Genomic DNA, 18,795 nt, shown 5'->3' on the forward strand with positions numbered 1-18,795 from the left:
GTAAACGGAATGCTATTGGAACGCTGATAAGACAATGTAAGCATTGATACTCTTCGTTCTGGCACACCGAGACCATACAAAATAAAGCATGATACACTTAGTTCTGGCACACCGAGACCATACAAAATAAAGCATGATACACTTAGTTCTGGCACACCGAGACCATACAAAATAAAGCATGATACACTTAGTTCTGGCACACCGAGACCATACAAAATAAAGCATGATACACTTAGTTCTTGCACACTGAAACCAGACAAAATAAAGCAGGATACACTTAGTTCTGGTAAACTGATACCATACATAATAAAGCATGATTAGGCCTTAAACCAAAACAATAAAACGTATAATTGAAGGCACATCATATTGGGTTTTACAGCTTTATTTGTGTACAACGAAGAACTCTATAAAAGTAATACAAAATCGTTCGAATTAAGCGCCTTGCTTGGGAGTTCTCCACGACACGGGACCGTAACGAACGGTGCAGATCATTAATAGTCTTTCAGATCTATATTTAACTTCATATCTCGAGATAGAATTTTAACAATGATACAATAGTATGCTGTCTGCACCAGTGTATAACATAACAAATTAATTGCAGTTTTGAACAAGTTATTTTGTAGTTTAAAAGCATTTTCTGTGGACGATGGATGGACCAGACTCGTCGTACTCTTGTTTACTGATCCACATCTGTTGGAAGGTTGAGAGTGAAGCCAAGATGGAACCACCAATCCAGACAGAATATTTTCTTTCTGGTGGAGCAATAATCTTGATTTTCATTGTGCTTGGGGCAAGTGCTGTAATTTCTTTCTGCATACGGTCAGCAATACCTGGGTACATGGTTGAACCACCAGAAAGTACTGTATTGGCATACAAGTCTTTACGGATATCAACATCACATTTCATGATACTGTTGTATGTTGTTTCATGGATACCGGCAGATTCCATACCCAAGAAAGATGGTTGGAACATAGCCTCTGGGCATCTGAATCTTTCATTTCCGATTGTTATAACCTGTCCGTCAGGTAATTCATAGCTTTTTTCTAATGATGATGAAGATGCAGCTGTGGACATTTCTTGTTCAAAATCTAATGCTACATAGCACAATTTTTCTTTTATGTCTCTTACGATTTCTCTCTCGGCTGTGGTTGTGAATGAATATCCACGCTCTGTGAGAATTTTCATAAGATAGTCTGTAAGGTCACGTCCTGCAAGATCTAATCTCATGATAGCATGAGGGAGTGCATAACCTTCATAAATGGGTACAGTATGGGTCACACCATCACCAGAGTCCAACACAATACCAGTTGTACGACCAGAAGCATATAAAGACAATACGGCCTGAATAGCAACGTACATAGCTGGAGAGTTGAAGGTTTCGAACATAATCTGTGTCATCTTTTCTCTGTTGGCTTTAGGGTTGAGAGGAGCTTCTGTCAGTAAAACGGGGTGTTCTTCTGGTGCTACACGGAGTTCATTGTAGAAAGTGTGATGCCAGATTTTCTCCATATCGTCCCAGTTTGTGACAATTCCGTGTTCAATTGGGTATTTCAATGTAAGGATTCCTCTTTTGCTCTGGGCTTCGTCACCGACGTAGCTGTCTTTTTGTCCCATACCAACCATTACACCCTGAAAATCACAAATGAATGAACATGTACTATTTGTTACATTAACAATATAACGGACTAGCACTGCATGTGTATTGTGTATTTTATTGCTGTTGGTATAAATTTGGATACATTTATATTTGAACAACACATGGGTTTCTGTATTGTACTATAACGGCGATTTGTTGAAAATAAAGTTTATACATGATCATTGGGCATGAAGTAATATGTCATTTACAAAAAATAAAAACTTTTTATCAAAGTATGTTTTTTAGAAGTGTTCCCGAGTTCAGTCGCTTAATTTTTTGGTGAATTATTCGAAGTATGAATAATCAAATCGATCTGTTGTCGTAACTAACACGTGATTACTGCCGTTGTCTCAAGTGGTCACCATATAAGGCGTTGTTCCACATTTAAAGCCATGATGAAGAATTTTTAGGTCACAATCACAGGCGCTTGATATATTTTTTGTTTCTTAGTGTGTATAGAAAAATGGGGGTTGTCTCAGAGTTGGTAAAATCACTCGAAACTAGGTGAGACATGCGCAGTAGTGATAGATATGTAGTATAAATATAGAAAATTGAATATTCTAATTTTAATCACCAAAAAAAATAAAATAAAAAAAAAATATCTGTATCATATACCCAAGCGTCTGTGGTCACAACGCTGGCATTTCTGATTAATAGACAAAAAGATTTAAATAAAAAAAGAAATGTTAGAATTTAAACTAGACATCTTGCATTTCACGTGAACAAGTCAGTCTCGTAATTTTTATTTCTTCCAATAAAGTACATACGTGGGCGTGGCTAACTACTGAGGATGAGTCATCTCCAAATATGGGCACCGGCAACGTGTACCGGCTTATTACATCATATTCAGAACAATCTTATTAATTTTCGTTTCAATTTTTCAATACATTGATTTCTGCATGAAATGAAGCATTACAACGAATCTCGAAATATAAAACACGATTATCAAAATATTATTCTTCCGAACGAAAAAAAAAAAGATTTTTTTTTATACCCAATGTGTGTAGGTAATTGAGACGAATCTTGATCGAGACATTCTTAAATAAATTGATAGTATCACTTTCAACAATGTTTGATTATTGAACTAAATGCAAAGATTGAAAATTAAAAAAAATAACAAACCTGATGTCTGGGTCTTCCAACAATTGATGGAAATACAGCTCTTGGAGCATCATCTCCTGCAAATCCAGCTTTACACATACCGGATCCATTGTCAATTACCAAAGCGGCTACGTCGTCGTCACACATTTTGAATTTAGTTTGATATTTAGTTTGTTACAACCTTTCTGTTCTGTTCTCAACGATTGACTGTGAAGAATTTAAAATTCACACTAGTTTTATTCTCCAGTCTTTCTCACCTTTGCACCCTGGGAAAAGAAAGCCAAATGTTACCATATATGGTGATTCGGAATGAATCATTTGCATACGATTCTCGGAAAAGCTTTCAGTTTAACAGGCAGTATGCCTGTTTATGGTAAACGTCCTGTTTATTGATTGGTTTAGCTACTGAATATTCATAATGACCTCACCTAAAGGGTAATGGACACACAGGTATTTTTACAACTCGTTAGTGTGGCATTTTCTGTTAATCATCAGGTGAGATAAAACCTGCTTGTTTTCATTAAAATTTGACAAATAGAAAAGATAAGAGTATGTCATAATAATGATTTATTCTGTATGATTACGTCGACTTTGAATTATATTTAACATTCTTGTAATGGGAGTGCAGACGTATATGCATAATTAGTAATATTAAAAAAAAAACCCGTAATATATATATACGTTTAATTTTAATATATATATATAAATGTGTGCTATCATAGAATGGAAGTTCCTTTATAATAAAAGTTCTTTAGAAATATTCTGGAATAGGAAAGATATTACAGTACTTGTTTTTTCAGAGAAACTTCAGTTAGGAGAAACAAATACACGTGGACAAGCCCAGGATACAAATGTAGACAACAAAATCAAATTCTGGGACTACTGTGTTATACTGAGTAGTCTCAGATTAAATCGAATCATTTATTGGGTAAAAATACAATAAGGATCGTTAACAAGACTACACGAGACATTTTAATTTTAAAATCCAGTAAATTTTTATCAAATTTTAAAAATCTTTGATTTGTCAGCCACTTGTGCAATTTGTGTATGTGTACATGTTTTTGTGAGACATTCTCGCCTTTAAGCCATAATCACCCGTCATACATAATGCATGTATATGTCAATATCGACTGTCAAAATAACAAGTTTTCTTTAATTTTTCGTTTGGTGGTTATATAAATGTACGTAACAAAATGATCAATGATCACACACATATATTGATATATACATTTCATATATAAAAGTAGGTTGAACACGCAGACAAGAACGTAACAACACACGACATAGGCTTATGAAAATAGTCAAGTATTTGTTTTCTGTTTTCAGCCATACAAAAGTTATGAGTCCTTATGAATTGAAGGTTGTCTGTGTTCAATGACTGTCAATTTTATTATTATCATGCTACTACAGCATAAGAAGTATTTCTACGAAAGCCTCATTAGCCATTCGTGTGAAATATTGAAATTTTTTGCCAAAGCCTATGGTTATTGGATCAGGTTCGTCGCAACGTCGCTTATTTGTGCTGATCCGACGTTATAAATCAATAATCAATAATAAATTATCTGGTCACTGGTGCACGTTTTGATGCAAGATGTATGTTTTCGTTTATTTCATGGGCATTTGTTTGAACCCCCAGACCAAAGTATCTAACGCGACAAGATGAAGACAACAGAGCAAAATTGAAAATGAGTCAAGAAATTGATTATGGCAGATGGTTTGTGTTGGGGACATAACGGAATTGTGACAGTCATCGATGAATCAGTAATTATGCTGAGATGCTCACCAATGTTCCATATAACTCGGCGGATGACATATGCTATTTTTAGAACGATGCGGAAAACAAACAATACAGAAAAAGGAACGATTGAAGGACTGTGACGGTCTGTGCAACTTTACAATCATGGAAAACAGGCAATTTTGACCATGAAAAAGGATTTTAAGGTTGATCTTCAGTCACGAGTTATTTCCTGTAGAATGTGAAGCGTCCTCGGTTAGGTCTATTGTCTTCTCCTTGGTAGATATCATTAAACAACAAATCAAAGGTCAATCAAACACATTTAAGACAGCACGAAGAAAGCTAAAAGTTTCATAACATGTCTATCGTCTAGATTAGATATATTATTGTTCTGTAATTATTTATACTCGCATTGTTTATGTGTTACTTGCTCTCGTGGGACCCCATTCGGAGAATGAAAAATTCTATAGAGTCACTAAAATTAGCTACATATAAGTTTTTTCATTTCGACCAGAAAGTTTTGCTAGCTTATCTGTCGTCATTCAACAAATTGTTTGAACAAAGGGTCCAATAACTGAACAAATGTCGTAATGGAAACAAAACTATTGAATGATTTTCGTCACAAAGCTGACTATTTGGTACACATTATAAATATTTAACATGATTGTCTTCTTCAAAAAATGTTAACTGCATTTTTTAATATTATTGACTTCTGCAAAGGAATGAGGATATTCTTTAAAAAAACCCATCAAAGTGTCCATATTAGTGTTAATGTGAAAACAGATTTTTGTCTTGTCATTTTTTTTATAATTTTTGTCATTTTAGACTAATGACAGACATTAAACGAAAAGATTGCGTCAAAAGTTTTTAAATTTTTGAGAAGAAAGCTTGAAATTATTTGCATGTTAATATTTGGGAATGTTGGTCTTAACCCAGGACGTACCGAATTTCAAATATTCTATCAAATAGAAATTAAACAAGTACACGAATTATATTTCAGTGGTCAAATTTCAGATTTCATTGATACGAGTACTCCAAAACGAACATAAATAAATATCACTTTACCGGTATTCAAAAATGCTGATCAAGCATACTTTTACAGTGTAAATGTACCTATATATGGAAATTGTTTATTACACTATAGGACAGTATTGCAGCTTATTTACTTCGTGGTAGAACGCAGGGAATTTTAAGCTTTTCGACTTCTGTTTCCTTTGAGCGGTTTCTTTTTTCCTGTTTCAGATATAGGTTTACGCACGATAAAAACTTACGACATAAACTCTATATAGATATTTCCATATTTGGATATTTGAGCAGAGGTCGTTCTATTCGCATGTAATATATACACCCTTTGGCTTAGATATATAAAAGAATTCATTGTGACATTCTTTAAGTACACATACATTAAGTGTTGTATTTGAACTATACGTGTATAAGATATATAAGGCATTTAATCATTCACGTTTATCAAACATTGATATTCACATTCATGATTTTGAATACGAGATATTTGTCAAAACCAATGAGATAGCAACCTATCATTATACAGAAACGACAATTCATACAATTTCTTCTGAATTGGTTTGGTCAGAAACAACTCATGTAAAAAACAGGTGCAGAATATAATGGGGTCACCGAATTCATTCATTTTTTTAAACTGAATAATAAAAAAAGATTTCAGTGCATGGAATTATGTTAGGTAAACTATGGTGGAATGGAAGGTTGATAGTCATACAAGTTTAACTGGCGGATAGTTTGCCGTGATGTATGCATGTATGTTAATTTCGAAAAACAAATGAGAACATACTTCGGACATATGTTATGAGATTGAAAAATACTTCGCTACCCTTACAGAACTTCAACCTCCCCTGTATTACAGTGCCTGTCCCAGTTCAGGATAACATTTCATTTCATATTATAATTCGTCAAAACGAGGGGATACACAACGATTAATAGAATCTCCTGTCAAAATAATCTGAACATCAGGGTTGATATATAAATCAGCTTTTTACGAACGCTTGTTGATACCAATTTGGTCAGATGGAACCTATTGCCTTTACGTGACTTGTGTCGTCCGTCTATATAGGATAAATGTCCACGATAAAACAAACAACCTAACCCCACACACGATCACAAAAACTATCAAACCCAAACTAACTAACAACAACCAACCTAACCCCACACACAATCACAAAAACCCTCAAACCCAAACTAGATACCTAACCCCACACACAATCACAAAAACCCTCAAACCCAAACTAACTAACAACAACCAACCTAACCCCACACACAATCACAAAAACCCTCAAACCCAAACTAGATACCTAACCCCACACACAATCACAAAATCCCTTAAACCCAAACTAAATACCTAACCCCACACACAATCACAAAAACCCTCAAACCCAAACTAGATACCTAACCCCACACACAATCACAAAAACCCCTCAAACCCAAACTAGATACCTAACCCCACACACAATCACAAAAACCCTCAAACCCAAACTAAATACCTAACCCCACACACAATCACAAAAACCCTCAAACCCAAACTAAATACCTAACCCCACACACAATCACAAAAACCCTCAAACCCAAACTAAATACCCAACCCCACACACAATCACAAAAAACCCTCAAACCCAAACTAGATACCTAACCCCACACACAATCACAAAAAACCCTCAAACCCAAACTAGATACCTAACCCCACACACAATCACAAAAACCCTCAAACCCAAACTAGATACCTAACCCCACACACAATCACAAAAACCCTCAAACCCAAACTAAATACCTAACCCCACACACAATCACAAAAACCCTCAAACCCAAACTAGATACCTAACCCCAAACACAATCACAAAAACACTCAAACCCAAACTAGATAAGATCTGCAATATGAAAGCGTGGTTTTTAGCCTTTCTTCTACATCCGTGGAACAACAAAACGTACAACAATATTAAACCATAAAATCAGTTCAGAAAATGTGCTGAACATAAAGTAAACACCAATATCATAGACAAAAAACATTGTTAAAATGATACTGTATCAAATAATACTCAGTTACTGTTAGATATAGACACTCACGCTGCTGCAATATAATAATTACCCCACTAATCCCGACATCAGTTTCGGCGGCTAATCTTCGGATTAGTTCTCATAATGCACTACAGGAAAGCACGATCTTGTGTTATTCCTAAAATTAAAAAAAAAACAAAAAAACAATACAAGAAACTAAAAGAAACATTTTAGCCTTGATAAAATGCATGCTGCTGATAATTCTACGGAAAACTTTTCTTTTAGAATAATGCAAGATGTTTACACTAATGATTATTGCTTCTTATTTTTCGGAATCGTGCAAAGAAGCATATCAGATGAGCGAAGCAGATTCATTGACAACCGCGAGAGCACCTAATTCTATCTTTAATAATTATGTAAATGTGTTTTGGTTCTATTAGCTTCTTGTAGCTTGTAAGCAATTATCGTGTATTCCAGAAACCCTCTCTATCGTGTCAAAACAACTATCAGACTGCATATAAAATGAACACAAGAGGCAGATAACAAATACCGCAAAGAAAAAAAAAACAAACAACAGTAGCTCTTTGCATGACTTCCAATGACCAGCGTTAACTTGCTTTATTTAAGAAGAGTTAGACCTGGTGCATAAGGCCGCATTAACAAAATCAAAAATATTAATCAATTGAAAATACACCAGGACCGTGATATAAATCAGGAAATATTCCAAACGCCACACAAAAAAACGAATGAACTTAGACATAATATAAGATTGCCACGATTGATTTCACTAACATTGTGTTATATAAGGAGATGTATAGACAAGAAGTCCTCTTTTGTTTTACATAACTTGTTTCAGACAAACCCTGAATTACCTGTAGTGTTATCCTCCACAAAATATCATCTGAAAAAGGTGGTTTATAATCAATTGTTTAAACTTGTTTGATCAAAGGTCAAGGACAGGAGACGAATATATTGCATTGATTGTAATATGATCTAATGTCTTCAATTACGTTTTAAAAGACGTAATTTTGACATTTCATTCATAGTTAGTAATTTAAGTCGGTCAATTCCCTCGATCATTTTTCATGTTTCCATTGTTCCCTTATAGTGCCTGACAAAAGTTTGTTATAGTACAGAAGACTAGGATGTGTGAAATTAGTTTTTATCAACATTTTATTATTTCAATTGTTTTACTCTATTTTCATATTTGGCATACTTTTCATTCATATTTGGCATACTTTTCATTCATATTTGGCATACTTTTCATTCATATTTGGCATACTTTTCATTCATATTTTATTATTCTGGACTTTGTCGTAAAAGTAGACATTAATTTTTGAAAGGATTTATTGCCATAATCTTGGCCAAACTTGAAAGGACTGGATTTCTATAACTCTATTTATTTAATTACTTATAATCTGCGACAGTTTGGACAATAATTTTCTAATACGCGTTATAACCTGCAGCGAACACTTACTGCATTATTTTAATCAATGGTTATTTCTATTCGTCATCTGTTAAATAATAATTCTTAATCCTTTAATTGCGTGTGTTTATATAAATTGTTATGGTTGATATGATACATTACATTTAGTTTGGAGTTTGTTTTGTCTTGGCGGACTGCTAAAAAAAGTTGAAGAAGCGAAATATTCCTTCTTGATTTCACATAGACGGATAGTAATGTTACCCAGCTATAGGTTGATGGCCCGAGAACACAGTTATTTCGTAGTGTATTTCTTTTAGACAATAAATTCAAATTAAACAAATTCGCACCTGCGGCTATCTCAAAAAGATTTTTACAGTGTAGAGTAAAACATTTGGGACAAATTATATCAAAATTATAAAAAAGTCTTCCAGCTTTTACTCAAAATATTGACAATTTGATGTTAAGGGGGTCCTGAATTCTGTTTGACAGATTCAGACATTTTTAATTATTAACCCCTTTTAACTGGACCAAATCAATATACTTTACTTTAAAATTCATAACCAAAATTTGTTTATAGTGTAATTTCATACGACATATTTTGTAAATAGTGAACAAAAAGGCGAAACATGCTACACCGAGTAACAAGTGATCAGTATGCTAGAGTTTCTTATTGACAACATATTTGTTTAATTTTGAGGTAGACTTTTTCAACAAATTGTCGGATTTCCTATGGGAACGAACTGTGCGCCTCTCCTTGCCGACCTCTTCTTATTTTCATATGAGTCGGAGTTCCTTCAGACACTTGTCAAAAACAAGAAGATCAAAGAAGCCAGATCATTTAATTTCACATTCAGATATATTGATGATGTTCTTTCCATTGACAATCCAAACTTTTCTTATTGGGGTCTATTAACATATCCTCCAGAACTAGAAATTAAAGAAACAACAGACACGGCTTCCTCCGCCTCATTTTTTGACTTATACCTCGAATTTGACATAAGCGGTCATCTCAGTATAAGAATCTATAACAAACGAGACGATTTTAATTTTGAAATTTTCCCCATCTTAGTAGCAATATACCAACTTCACTTGCATATGGGATATACATTTCCCAACCCATTCGATATTCAAGAGCTTGCAGCTGCTACTCAAGCTTTATAAAATGTCACCAGTGTCTGAGCAGAAAGTTGTCTTTCATTTTTGCTTATTAGCTTTGTCTATAGAGTGTCTATATGTCATCTTGCTTTTCTTTGATGACATAGTTGTTGTTTTATCGGGATTAAGATTATAACACAATGTTGACTGCTGTACCCCAATTTTTGACATTTTTACCTATTAAGTCTGTTTGTTTTGCTCACACATTGTTGTCAATATAATGAAACTTTATGCGACTGTCATACAAGTGAGAGGATTAGCTAGCTATAAAACCAGTTTTAATCCACCATTTTGTACATAAGGAAATGCGTGTACCAAGTCAGGAATATGACTGTTGTTTTCCATTCGTTTGATGTGTTTGAGCTTTTGATTTTGCCATTTGTTAAGGGACTTTCCGTTTTGAATTTTCCTTGGAGTTCGGATTTTTTGTTATTTTACTTTTTTCATCTTTCTACTTGCTTTTTAAGGCATAAGTCATGAAGAAATAAATTGGGAAGGGGTATGAAAAAAAAAACGGTAAGTCAAACGTCGGGACCAGATCTAGACGAGTGATCAAATTGACTTTTTATAGTAAAGTATACGTAATATCTAAATCTTTTTCCTTACCTGTGTTGATTTGTGAACGGAATGATTTTAGGTAAGAATAATGTTAGTATACTGAGATTCTAACACAAGAGTTCTTTTTATCCTCTATGGTATCATTCCCAATGCTGTATCCACTACAATATAGATAAGTTATACCGAGTTTGTTGAGTGTTCAAAAAATAATATTCATGAATATTTCGTGAAGTCAAAGAGTGTTTATACGTGATTAATTCAGAAGTACAATCGTAGAATTGACTTCCTCGAAATGAGCACAGCAATCGTAGAATTGACATCCATGAATTCAGCACAGCAATCGTGACATCCTCGAATTGAGCACAGCAACAGTATTTTTCAATATTGAAGAATGGACGTTTACTCTGAAAATATATTTCCATAAAAATGATGAGTAAACAATAATAATTTGTTAACACTTCTTATTTCATCGATTTATATAAATAAAAAATATACTTACTAGTGTAATTAACAAAAATGAAATAGACTGATTCACTCAATCTCAATTCTTTTTTATTTGTAATTCTTAATAAAAAGAAAATAGTATGCCGAGATGTACTTGGGACTATATCCACGAAAAATAAAGTACATCTAAACTTTTATCTCTTTTTCATCCACGAATCTATGTACCCTTTGAAAATTAGATGATCACCCACTTTTTACAGAAATTAGATAACAAAGGTATTTTATTGTCAAAATTTCACTGACAGACCTGAAATTTCAGGTATAAAATTCAAGAGTTGTTCCCCTTCTTACAGTAATGTGATATTTTATCAGATCTTGTGTCTAAGTGCACATGGGTGTTTTCCCTTAGACAAAATGCACAATACAATATATGGAGGCTAACCAAAATTAAAACACACGAGAGAGAGAGAGAGCGAGAGAGAGAGAGAGAGAGAGAGAGAGAGAGAGAGAGAGAGAGAGAGAGATGCACTAAATACTCGAACCTGATGGCTCAACTTATGACTCAATGAGAGATGAGAACAGTTTGTTCATACACCAAAGGAATAAATCTTAAACTTCATATCATTTTACACAGCACACTAAGATCTGTTTGTACGAAACGATGATAAGCTGCAGAAGTTTTATTTGAAATTTAGCCGAACAATGTTAGATCTGCATTAGTTCTTCCCTTAGTGGTATTCGAATCCCTACTTCTATGACATCGTGGCAGCACAACCTTGCACAGTACCCAGCGCCCTAAACCACTTGGAAACTAGGCTATATAAAAATATCGCGTTCTTTAGTCAAGTTATGCCTTTCCTATGTCTATCTAAGGTTGTAACACAGTACATGATGTATAGTGGCAATTAGATGGTTACCTGGCAGGCCTATTTTTTGTCAAGCCGTTAAGATGTATAATTTTACTTACCATGCATCCACCACTGGGTTGGTCCCTTTACATTGGACGCTTTCGATAACTCTCAGGGAGCTGGATATTTTAGATACACTTCAAAAATGCTAGTCGACATTTTAAAAGCGCCAATATTATAGCCAGACTTATTTGTTAACCTGTACTTTCGATATCCCATTTTAGCGAAAATTTCCATGATGAACATTTCTAAGATATGGAAGCCGATTAGGTCAACAGTTAAAAATCATGTCGTTATTATATGCATATGATGTCGTAATCACAAATGACGTCTTTATTAAGACAAATATAGGATATTACATAGGATGCTGTAATAACGAAATAGGATGTTGTAATAACGACATAGCTAACTCGTTATAACGACATCATATATTCCGTACATATCGTATAATAACGACATATTTTTTCTCCACTGTGTCCTTAACCGGCTTCCGTAATACGACTATTGGTAAAACATGGAAATATTTTTTTTTAAATCAAATGAAAAAAGGTTAGATGTTAAACGTGACAGATTTTATTATCAGATCGAAAAATTATCAAAAAGCCAAGAAATTCATATCAGACAAAGAACAAGAGGCTCTCAAGAGCCTGAATCGCTCACCTGGATTTCAGAGGAGAAGATTTTTAAATGTTAGCAAACTTGATGAACAAATTGTGTAAAATTGTCTTTAAAGGGCAATAACTCCTTAAGGGGTCAATTGACAATTTTGGTCATATTAACTTTTTTGTAGATCTTACTTTGCTGAACATTATTGCTGCTTACAGTTTATATATATCTATAATAATATTCAAAATAATAACAAAAAACTGCAAAATTTTGTTAAAACTACCAATTCGGTGGCAGCAACCCAACAATGGGTTGTTCGATTCGTCTGAAAATTTCAGAGCTGATAGATCTTGACCAACTGAACAATTTTACCCCTGTCACATTTGCTCTTAAAGATTTAGTTTTTGAGATATAAGCCAAAAACTGCATTTGACCCTTATGTTCTATTTTTAGCCATGGCGGCCATGTTTGTTGATGGATACAAACTTCGGATACAATTTATAAACAAGATACCATAAGGAACATTAAGTTAAAGTTTGAAGGTATTTGGCCCAGTAGTTTGAGAGGAGAAGATTTTTAAATGTTAGCAAACTTGATGAACAAATTGTGTAAAATTGTCTTTAAAGGGCAATAACTCCTTAAGGGGTCAATTGACAATTATGGTCATATAACTTTTTTGTAGATCTTACTTTGCTGAACATTATTGCTGCTTACAGTTTATATATATCTATAATAATATTCAAAATAATAACAAAAAACTGCAAAATTTTGTTAAAACTACCAATTCGGTGGCAGCAACCCAACAATGGGTTGTTCGATTCGTCTGAAAATTTCAGAGCTGATAGATCTTGACCAACTGAACAATTTTACCCCTGTCACATTTGCTCTTAAAGATTTAGTTTTTGAGATATAAGCCAAAAACTGCATTTGACCCTTATGTTCTATTTTTAGCCATGGCGGCCATGTTTGTTGATGGATACAAACTTCGGATACAATTTATAAACAAGATACCATAAGGAACATTTAGTTAAAGTTTGAAGGTATTTGGCCCAGTAGTTTGAGAGGAGAAGATTTTTAAATGTTAGCAAACTTGATGAACAAATTGTGTAAAATTGTCTTTAAAGGGCAATAACTCCTTAAGGGGTCAATTGACAATTATGGTCATATAACTTTTTTGTAGATCTTACTTTGCTGAACATTATTGCTGCTTACAGTTTATATATATCTATAATAATATTCAAAATAATAACAAAAAACTGCAAAATTTTGTTAAAACTACCAATTCGGTGGCAGCAACCCAACAATGGGTTGTTTGATTCGTCTGAAAATTGTATAGCTGATAGATCTTGACCAACTGAACAATTTTACCCCATGTCAGATTTGCTCTAAAAACTTTAGTTTTTGAGATATAAGCCAAAAACTGCATTTGACCCCTATGTTCTATTTTTAGCCATGGCGGCCATGTTTGTCAATGGATCAAAACTTCGGATACAATTTATAAACTAGATACCCTAAGGAACATTTAGTTAAAGTTTGAAGGTATTTGGCCCAGTAGTTTCAGAGGAGAAGATTTTTTAAATAGTTTACGACGACAGACGACGACAGACGACGACGACAGACGATGGACGACGACGGACGCCAAGTGATGGCATAAGCTCACACGGGGCCCTTCGGGCCCCGGTGAGCTAAAAAGGAACAGTACTCACTGCAATTTTATTACCAATATTGTAGAGGGGTATATCAAGAGCTCGATTGAATAAAATCTAATTCTAAGCTAGAACGGATTTGTAACATTTGAGTTCAGAAACAAAAGATTTAAATGAGATCATAAGTATTCATACTTGTGTTGTTTAGCACAAACTCCCTTTTCTGAGAAATAAAGGCAAACAACTGATGATTATTAGATGCATGGCCATGCCTAATCGTATGTAAACTAGAATGATAAACTCTATGTACTAATTCCAAAGGAAATCTCTACGACACAAATACAAAAACAAAACTAGAATGATAAACTCTATGGACTAATTCCAAATCTCTACGACACAAATACAAAGACAAAACTAGAAGGATAAACTATAAAGACTAATTCCAAATCTCTACGACACAAATACAAAGACAAGACTAGAATGATAAACTCTATGGCCTAATTCCAAAGGAAATCTCTACGACACTAATACAAAGACAAAACTAGAATGATAAACTCTATGGACTAATTCCAAAGGAAATCTCTACGACACAAATACAAAGACAAAACAAGAATGATAAACTCTATGGACTAATTCCAAAGGAAATCTCTACGACACAAATACAAAGACAAAACTAGAATGATAAACTCTATGGACTAATTCCAAAGGAAATCTCTACGACACAAATACAAAGACAAAACTAGAATGATAAACTCTATGGACTAATTCCAAAGGAAATTTCTACGACACAAATACAAAGACAAAACTAGAATGATAAACTCTATGGACTAATTCCAAAGAAAATCTCTACGACACAAATACAAAACGTTGTCACTATTACAGGATCCACTATCATTTGATTGCCTTGTGACAGTACAAACGGAGAGATCAAACAGTTTAGACGTGGTAGAATCTGGAAAGACCCATACAACCATAACGTCTCCCCTTAATAAACTGTATTTGTAAACCTTTAGGATCAAGATGAATATTACCACTGGACCATGTCAAAACATTTAAAATCAAACATACTATCGCCAATGAACATAGTAAGCTAGAGATTTGGGACTAATTTAGATTAATAATTCGAATGTACAGAGACTAAAAGGCCAACCGCATGCAGATTCAACATCTGATGTGTAGATTGATAGCACATAGAATTGAGATTGGAAACGGGGAATGTGTCAAAGAGACAACAACCCGACCAAAGAGCAGAAAACAGCCCAAGGCCCCAATGGGTCTTCAACGCAGCGAGAAAATCCCGCACCCGGAGGCGGGCATCAGATGGCCTCTAAACAATAATGTATACTAGTTCAGTTGTTATTAGCTTAAATTGAGTCATTAGTTTTCTCTGTTGTATTGTGTTGTATTTGTCCGGGTTTGCATTGTGTTGTATTTATCCGGGTTTGTATTGTGTTGTATTTATCCGGGTTTGTATTGTGTTGTATTTATCCGGGTTTGTATTGTGTTGTATTTATCCGGGTTTGTATTGTGTTGTATTTATCCGGGTTTGTATTGTGTTGCATTTATCCGGGTTTGTATTGTGTTGTATTTATCCGGGTTTGTATTGTGTTGCATTATCCGGGTTTGTATTGTGTTGTATTTATCCGGGCTTTGCTGATAATTGAAGGTAGAAAGGTGAGCTGACTAGTTCTTTATATCCTTGTCCTTTGATGGATGGTTGTCTCAATCATACCGCCAGTTCTTTTATTTGTCTCATTGGCAATCATACCGCCAGTTCTTTTATTTGTCTCATTGGCAATCATACCGCCAGTTCTTTTATTTGTCTCATTGGCAATCATACCGCCAGTTCTTTTATTTGTCTCATTGGCAATCATACCGCCAGTTCTTTATTTGTCTCATTGGCAATCATACCGCCAGTTCTTTATTTGTCTCATTGGCAATCATACCGCCAGTTCTTTATTTCTATAGGATACATATGTATACGATTTGGCTGCTATGACGCTCATTAATGAAATAAGACTTACCATAAACAACATTGGAATTATTGTTATGTACATATATAGCTCATTTCAGGAGTTGTCTTTTGTTGATGTGGTTCATAAGTGATTCTCGTTTCTCATTTTTTATATAGATTAGACCGTTGCTTTTCCCGTTTGAATGGTTTTACACTAGTAATTGTTTGGCCCTTTATAGCTTGCTGTTCGGTGTAAGCCAAGGCTCCGTGTTGAAGACCATACTTTGACCTATAATGATTTACTTTTATAAATTTTGACTTGGATGGAGAGTTGTCTCATTGGCACTCATACCACATCTTCTTATATCTATAGATTTAAAATGAACCATTGTTTATGATATAAATCTACTAGTGGTCTCTTTTGTTCTCTTTATAGTTGATATTTTATATACATGTATTACTGTTATAGACAAGAACCATTATCTAAGACCCTGTCGAAATTCAATATTGATATTTAACTTTTAGATTTTGTTTTGAAACTTTGAGAAATAGTCTGACCGGATAGTGTACGGGTGTATTTCTCATGGTTCTAGTCGAATTCGAGGATTCAGTATAAATTACCTATCATAATGCCAGTATATGACTTGACCTCTTCATAAGGAGTTGCTAAAATGCATCCAACGTTTATCTTTAAGTTTATCCCATCTTCATCTCTGAATGTAAATTAACATATATTTCGTTAATCGATGTTGCTTATGCTCGTTGTAAAGTTAAGTGATTTTAACACCCTTATATAGTCCTGAATATGCACGTAATATTTGCCACTTGACATTTAACAAACAACAATCAATTTATCACATCCTAGTTTCAGTTTCATCTACATTGCATTTAAAACAATTTTAATTACATTTTGTCTTAATTTTAGATAACCAAGCGATGACTTAATAAATAATACACCATAGTAATGATTTTTTGCTTTCAATCCTAAAAAGGACAAAATCATGTATAAAATTCACGAGTTGTTCATCTTTTAACCGTAATTTCAGATTTAATCAGAATTATGTTTAGGCACGCACGAGTGATTTCCCTTATACAAGCTTTAAAAAGCACCTTTCGTTACATCAATTAATTTACGGTCTGTATGGATGTGAAAAGTCAATTTTAGTTATGATCACTACTTTGCGTCCGTCCTTGCCAGTTACCGTCATTTATTAGCTTCATAAAAATTTCCATCTGAAATCACTTGACAAATTCATCCAAATTTGCTCTGAATGAAAGGTTTCAGGTACGTATACAACTTGTTAATTTTGTTATCGCCGACCGACTTACTATGCCGTCATGGCTAAAAATACAACATCAAAGTAAACACTAGTGATCGTCAAAAACCTTATAAACCATGATAGATACAAAAAAAAGCTTACCTGCGGTTAAATATTTAGAATTAAAATCTATTATCTCGAAAATTATGACAGATAAACAGAAACTTAAAAAAAAAGAATAATTAAAAAATATATTAAAAAGATAGGCAATGCAGTAACTGCTAAAAAGCAAATATGAATGAATTTGACATTTTACTGGAGTATTGGCCATACATGATGAGTTTTCGTATGTAACCACGTATTTGATGTTAACGAAAGAACCTCTGTGTTACACCGTGACTGAAAAATTATTACACCAGGGTTTTCGATATCACAAACTTGTCAACAATTTTACTAAATTTTATCATCGCTACAAGGATTGATTGATTGTTGGTTGCTTAACGTCCAGTGGCAAATATTTCATGCATATTCAGGACGATCGCTACAAGGACATCATTCGTATATATAAATCAACGTGCAGACTTCTTAAACGTTCAGGTATTTCACATCCCATCTTTTATGGTAATCACAAAAATGTCGTCATTCACATCAAAAGCTAACCAAACATTTAAACAGACTTATTCACAAGGGATATAGTTACGATACTGCTGTCAAGACATTAAAGATAGCATTTTTTGGGTCTTTGCATCGGAAATAAACACATTTATTTTAAAACCAGTTGTTGGCATAATACGGATTATGATCTTCTCGTATAATTAATGATTGCATGATACTAAACCCTTAACAAGAGGTATTGTGGTTGATTTTCATATGGTGCAGACATAATCTTTTCGTCAGTTTCATTGAGGTCTGGAGCTGGCATGTCAGTAAATGCTATTCTAACTTCGGACTTGGACTTCTTTTAAAATGTGTTTACTGTGCGTATTGCCGTATGTTTGTTTATTCTACATTGGCTAGATCTAAAAGGGGAGGGTTGAGATCTCACAAAACAAGTTTAACCTCGCCGCATTGTTACATCTGTCCCAAGCCTTTGTTAGTCTTGTGTGTGTGTTTTTTTTTTAATTTTATTCATTTGTATGTTTCGAAGTTAAGTGTGGCGTCTATTTCGCTGAACTATATTACATTATTGTTTAGGGGCCAGCTGGAGCCCGCCTCCGGGATCTATTATCTCGAAAACTATAACACATGGACAAAAACTGTAAAAAAATTTTTTTTAAAAATAAATAAATAAAAAAGATTAGCAGTGCAGTTTTTACTCAAAAGTCATGATACCAAAGAAAATTTCA

The 18,795-nt window shown here is 34.0% G+C and overlaps 1 protein-coding gene across 1 annotated transcript; it reads right to left on the minus strand.

The window, feature by feature from the left end:
• Window positions 1-366: 366 nt before the first annotated feature.
• On the minus strand, window positions 367-2,964 carry LOC127727100 (actin-2). Its single transcript, XM_052234512.1, has 2 exons — window positions 2,759-2,964; window positions 367-1,629 (listed from the first exon to the last, which is right to left on the minus strand). Exons 1-2 carry the CDS (start codon window positions 2,882-2,884, stop codon window positions 625-627), a joined length of 1,131 nt encoding a protein of 376 aa, XP_052090472.1. The 5' UTR covers window positions 2,885-2,964; the 3' UTR covers window positions 367-624.
• Between the last annotated feature and the right edge of the window lie 15,831 nt (window positions 2,965-18,795).

The sequence above is a fragment of the Mytilus californianus genome, unplaced genomic scaffold, assembly GCF_021869535.1.
Source record: "Mytilus californianus isolate M0D057914Y unplaced genomic scaffold, xbMytCali1.0.p SCAF_19, whole genome shotgun sequence".
NCBI lineage: Eukaryota > Metazoa > Mollusca > Bivalvia > Mytilida > Mytilidae > Mytilus > Mytilus californianus.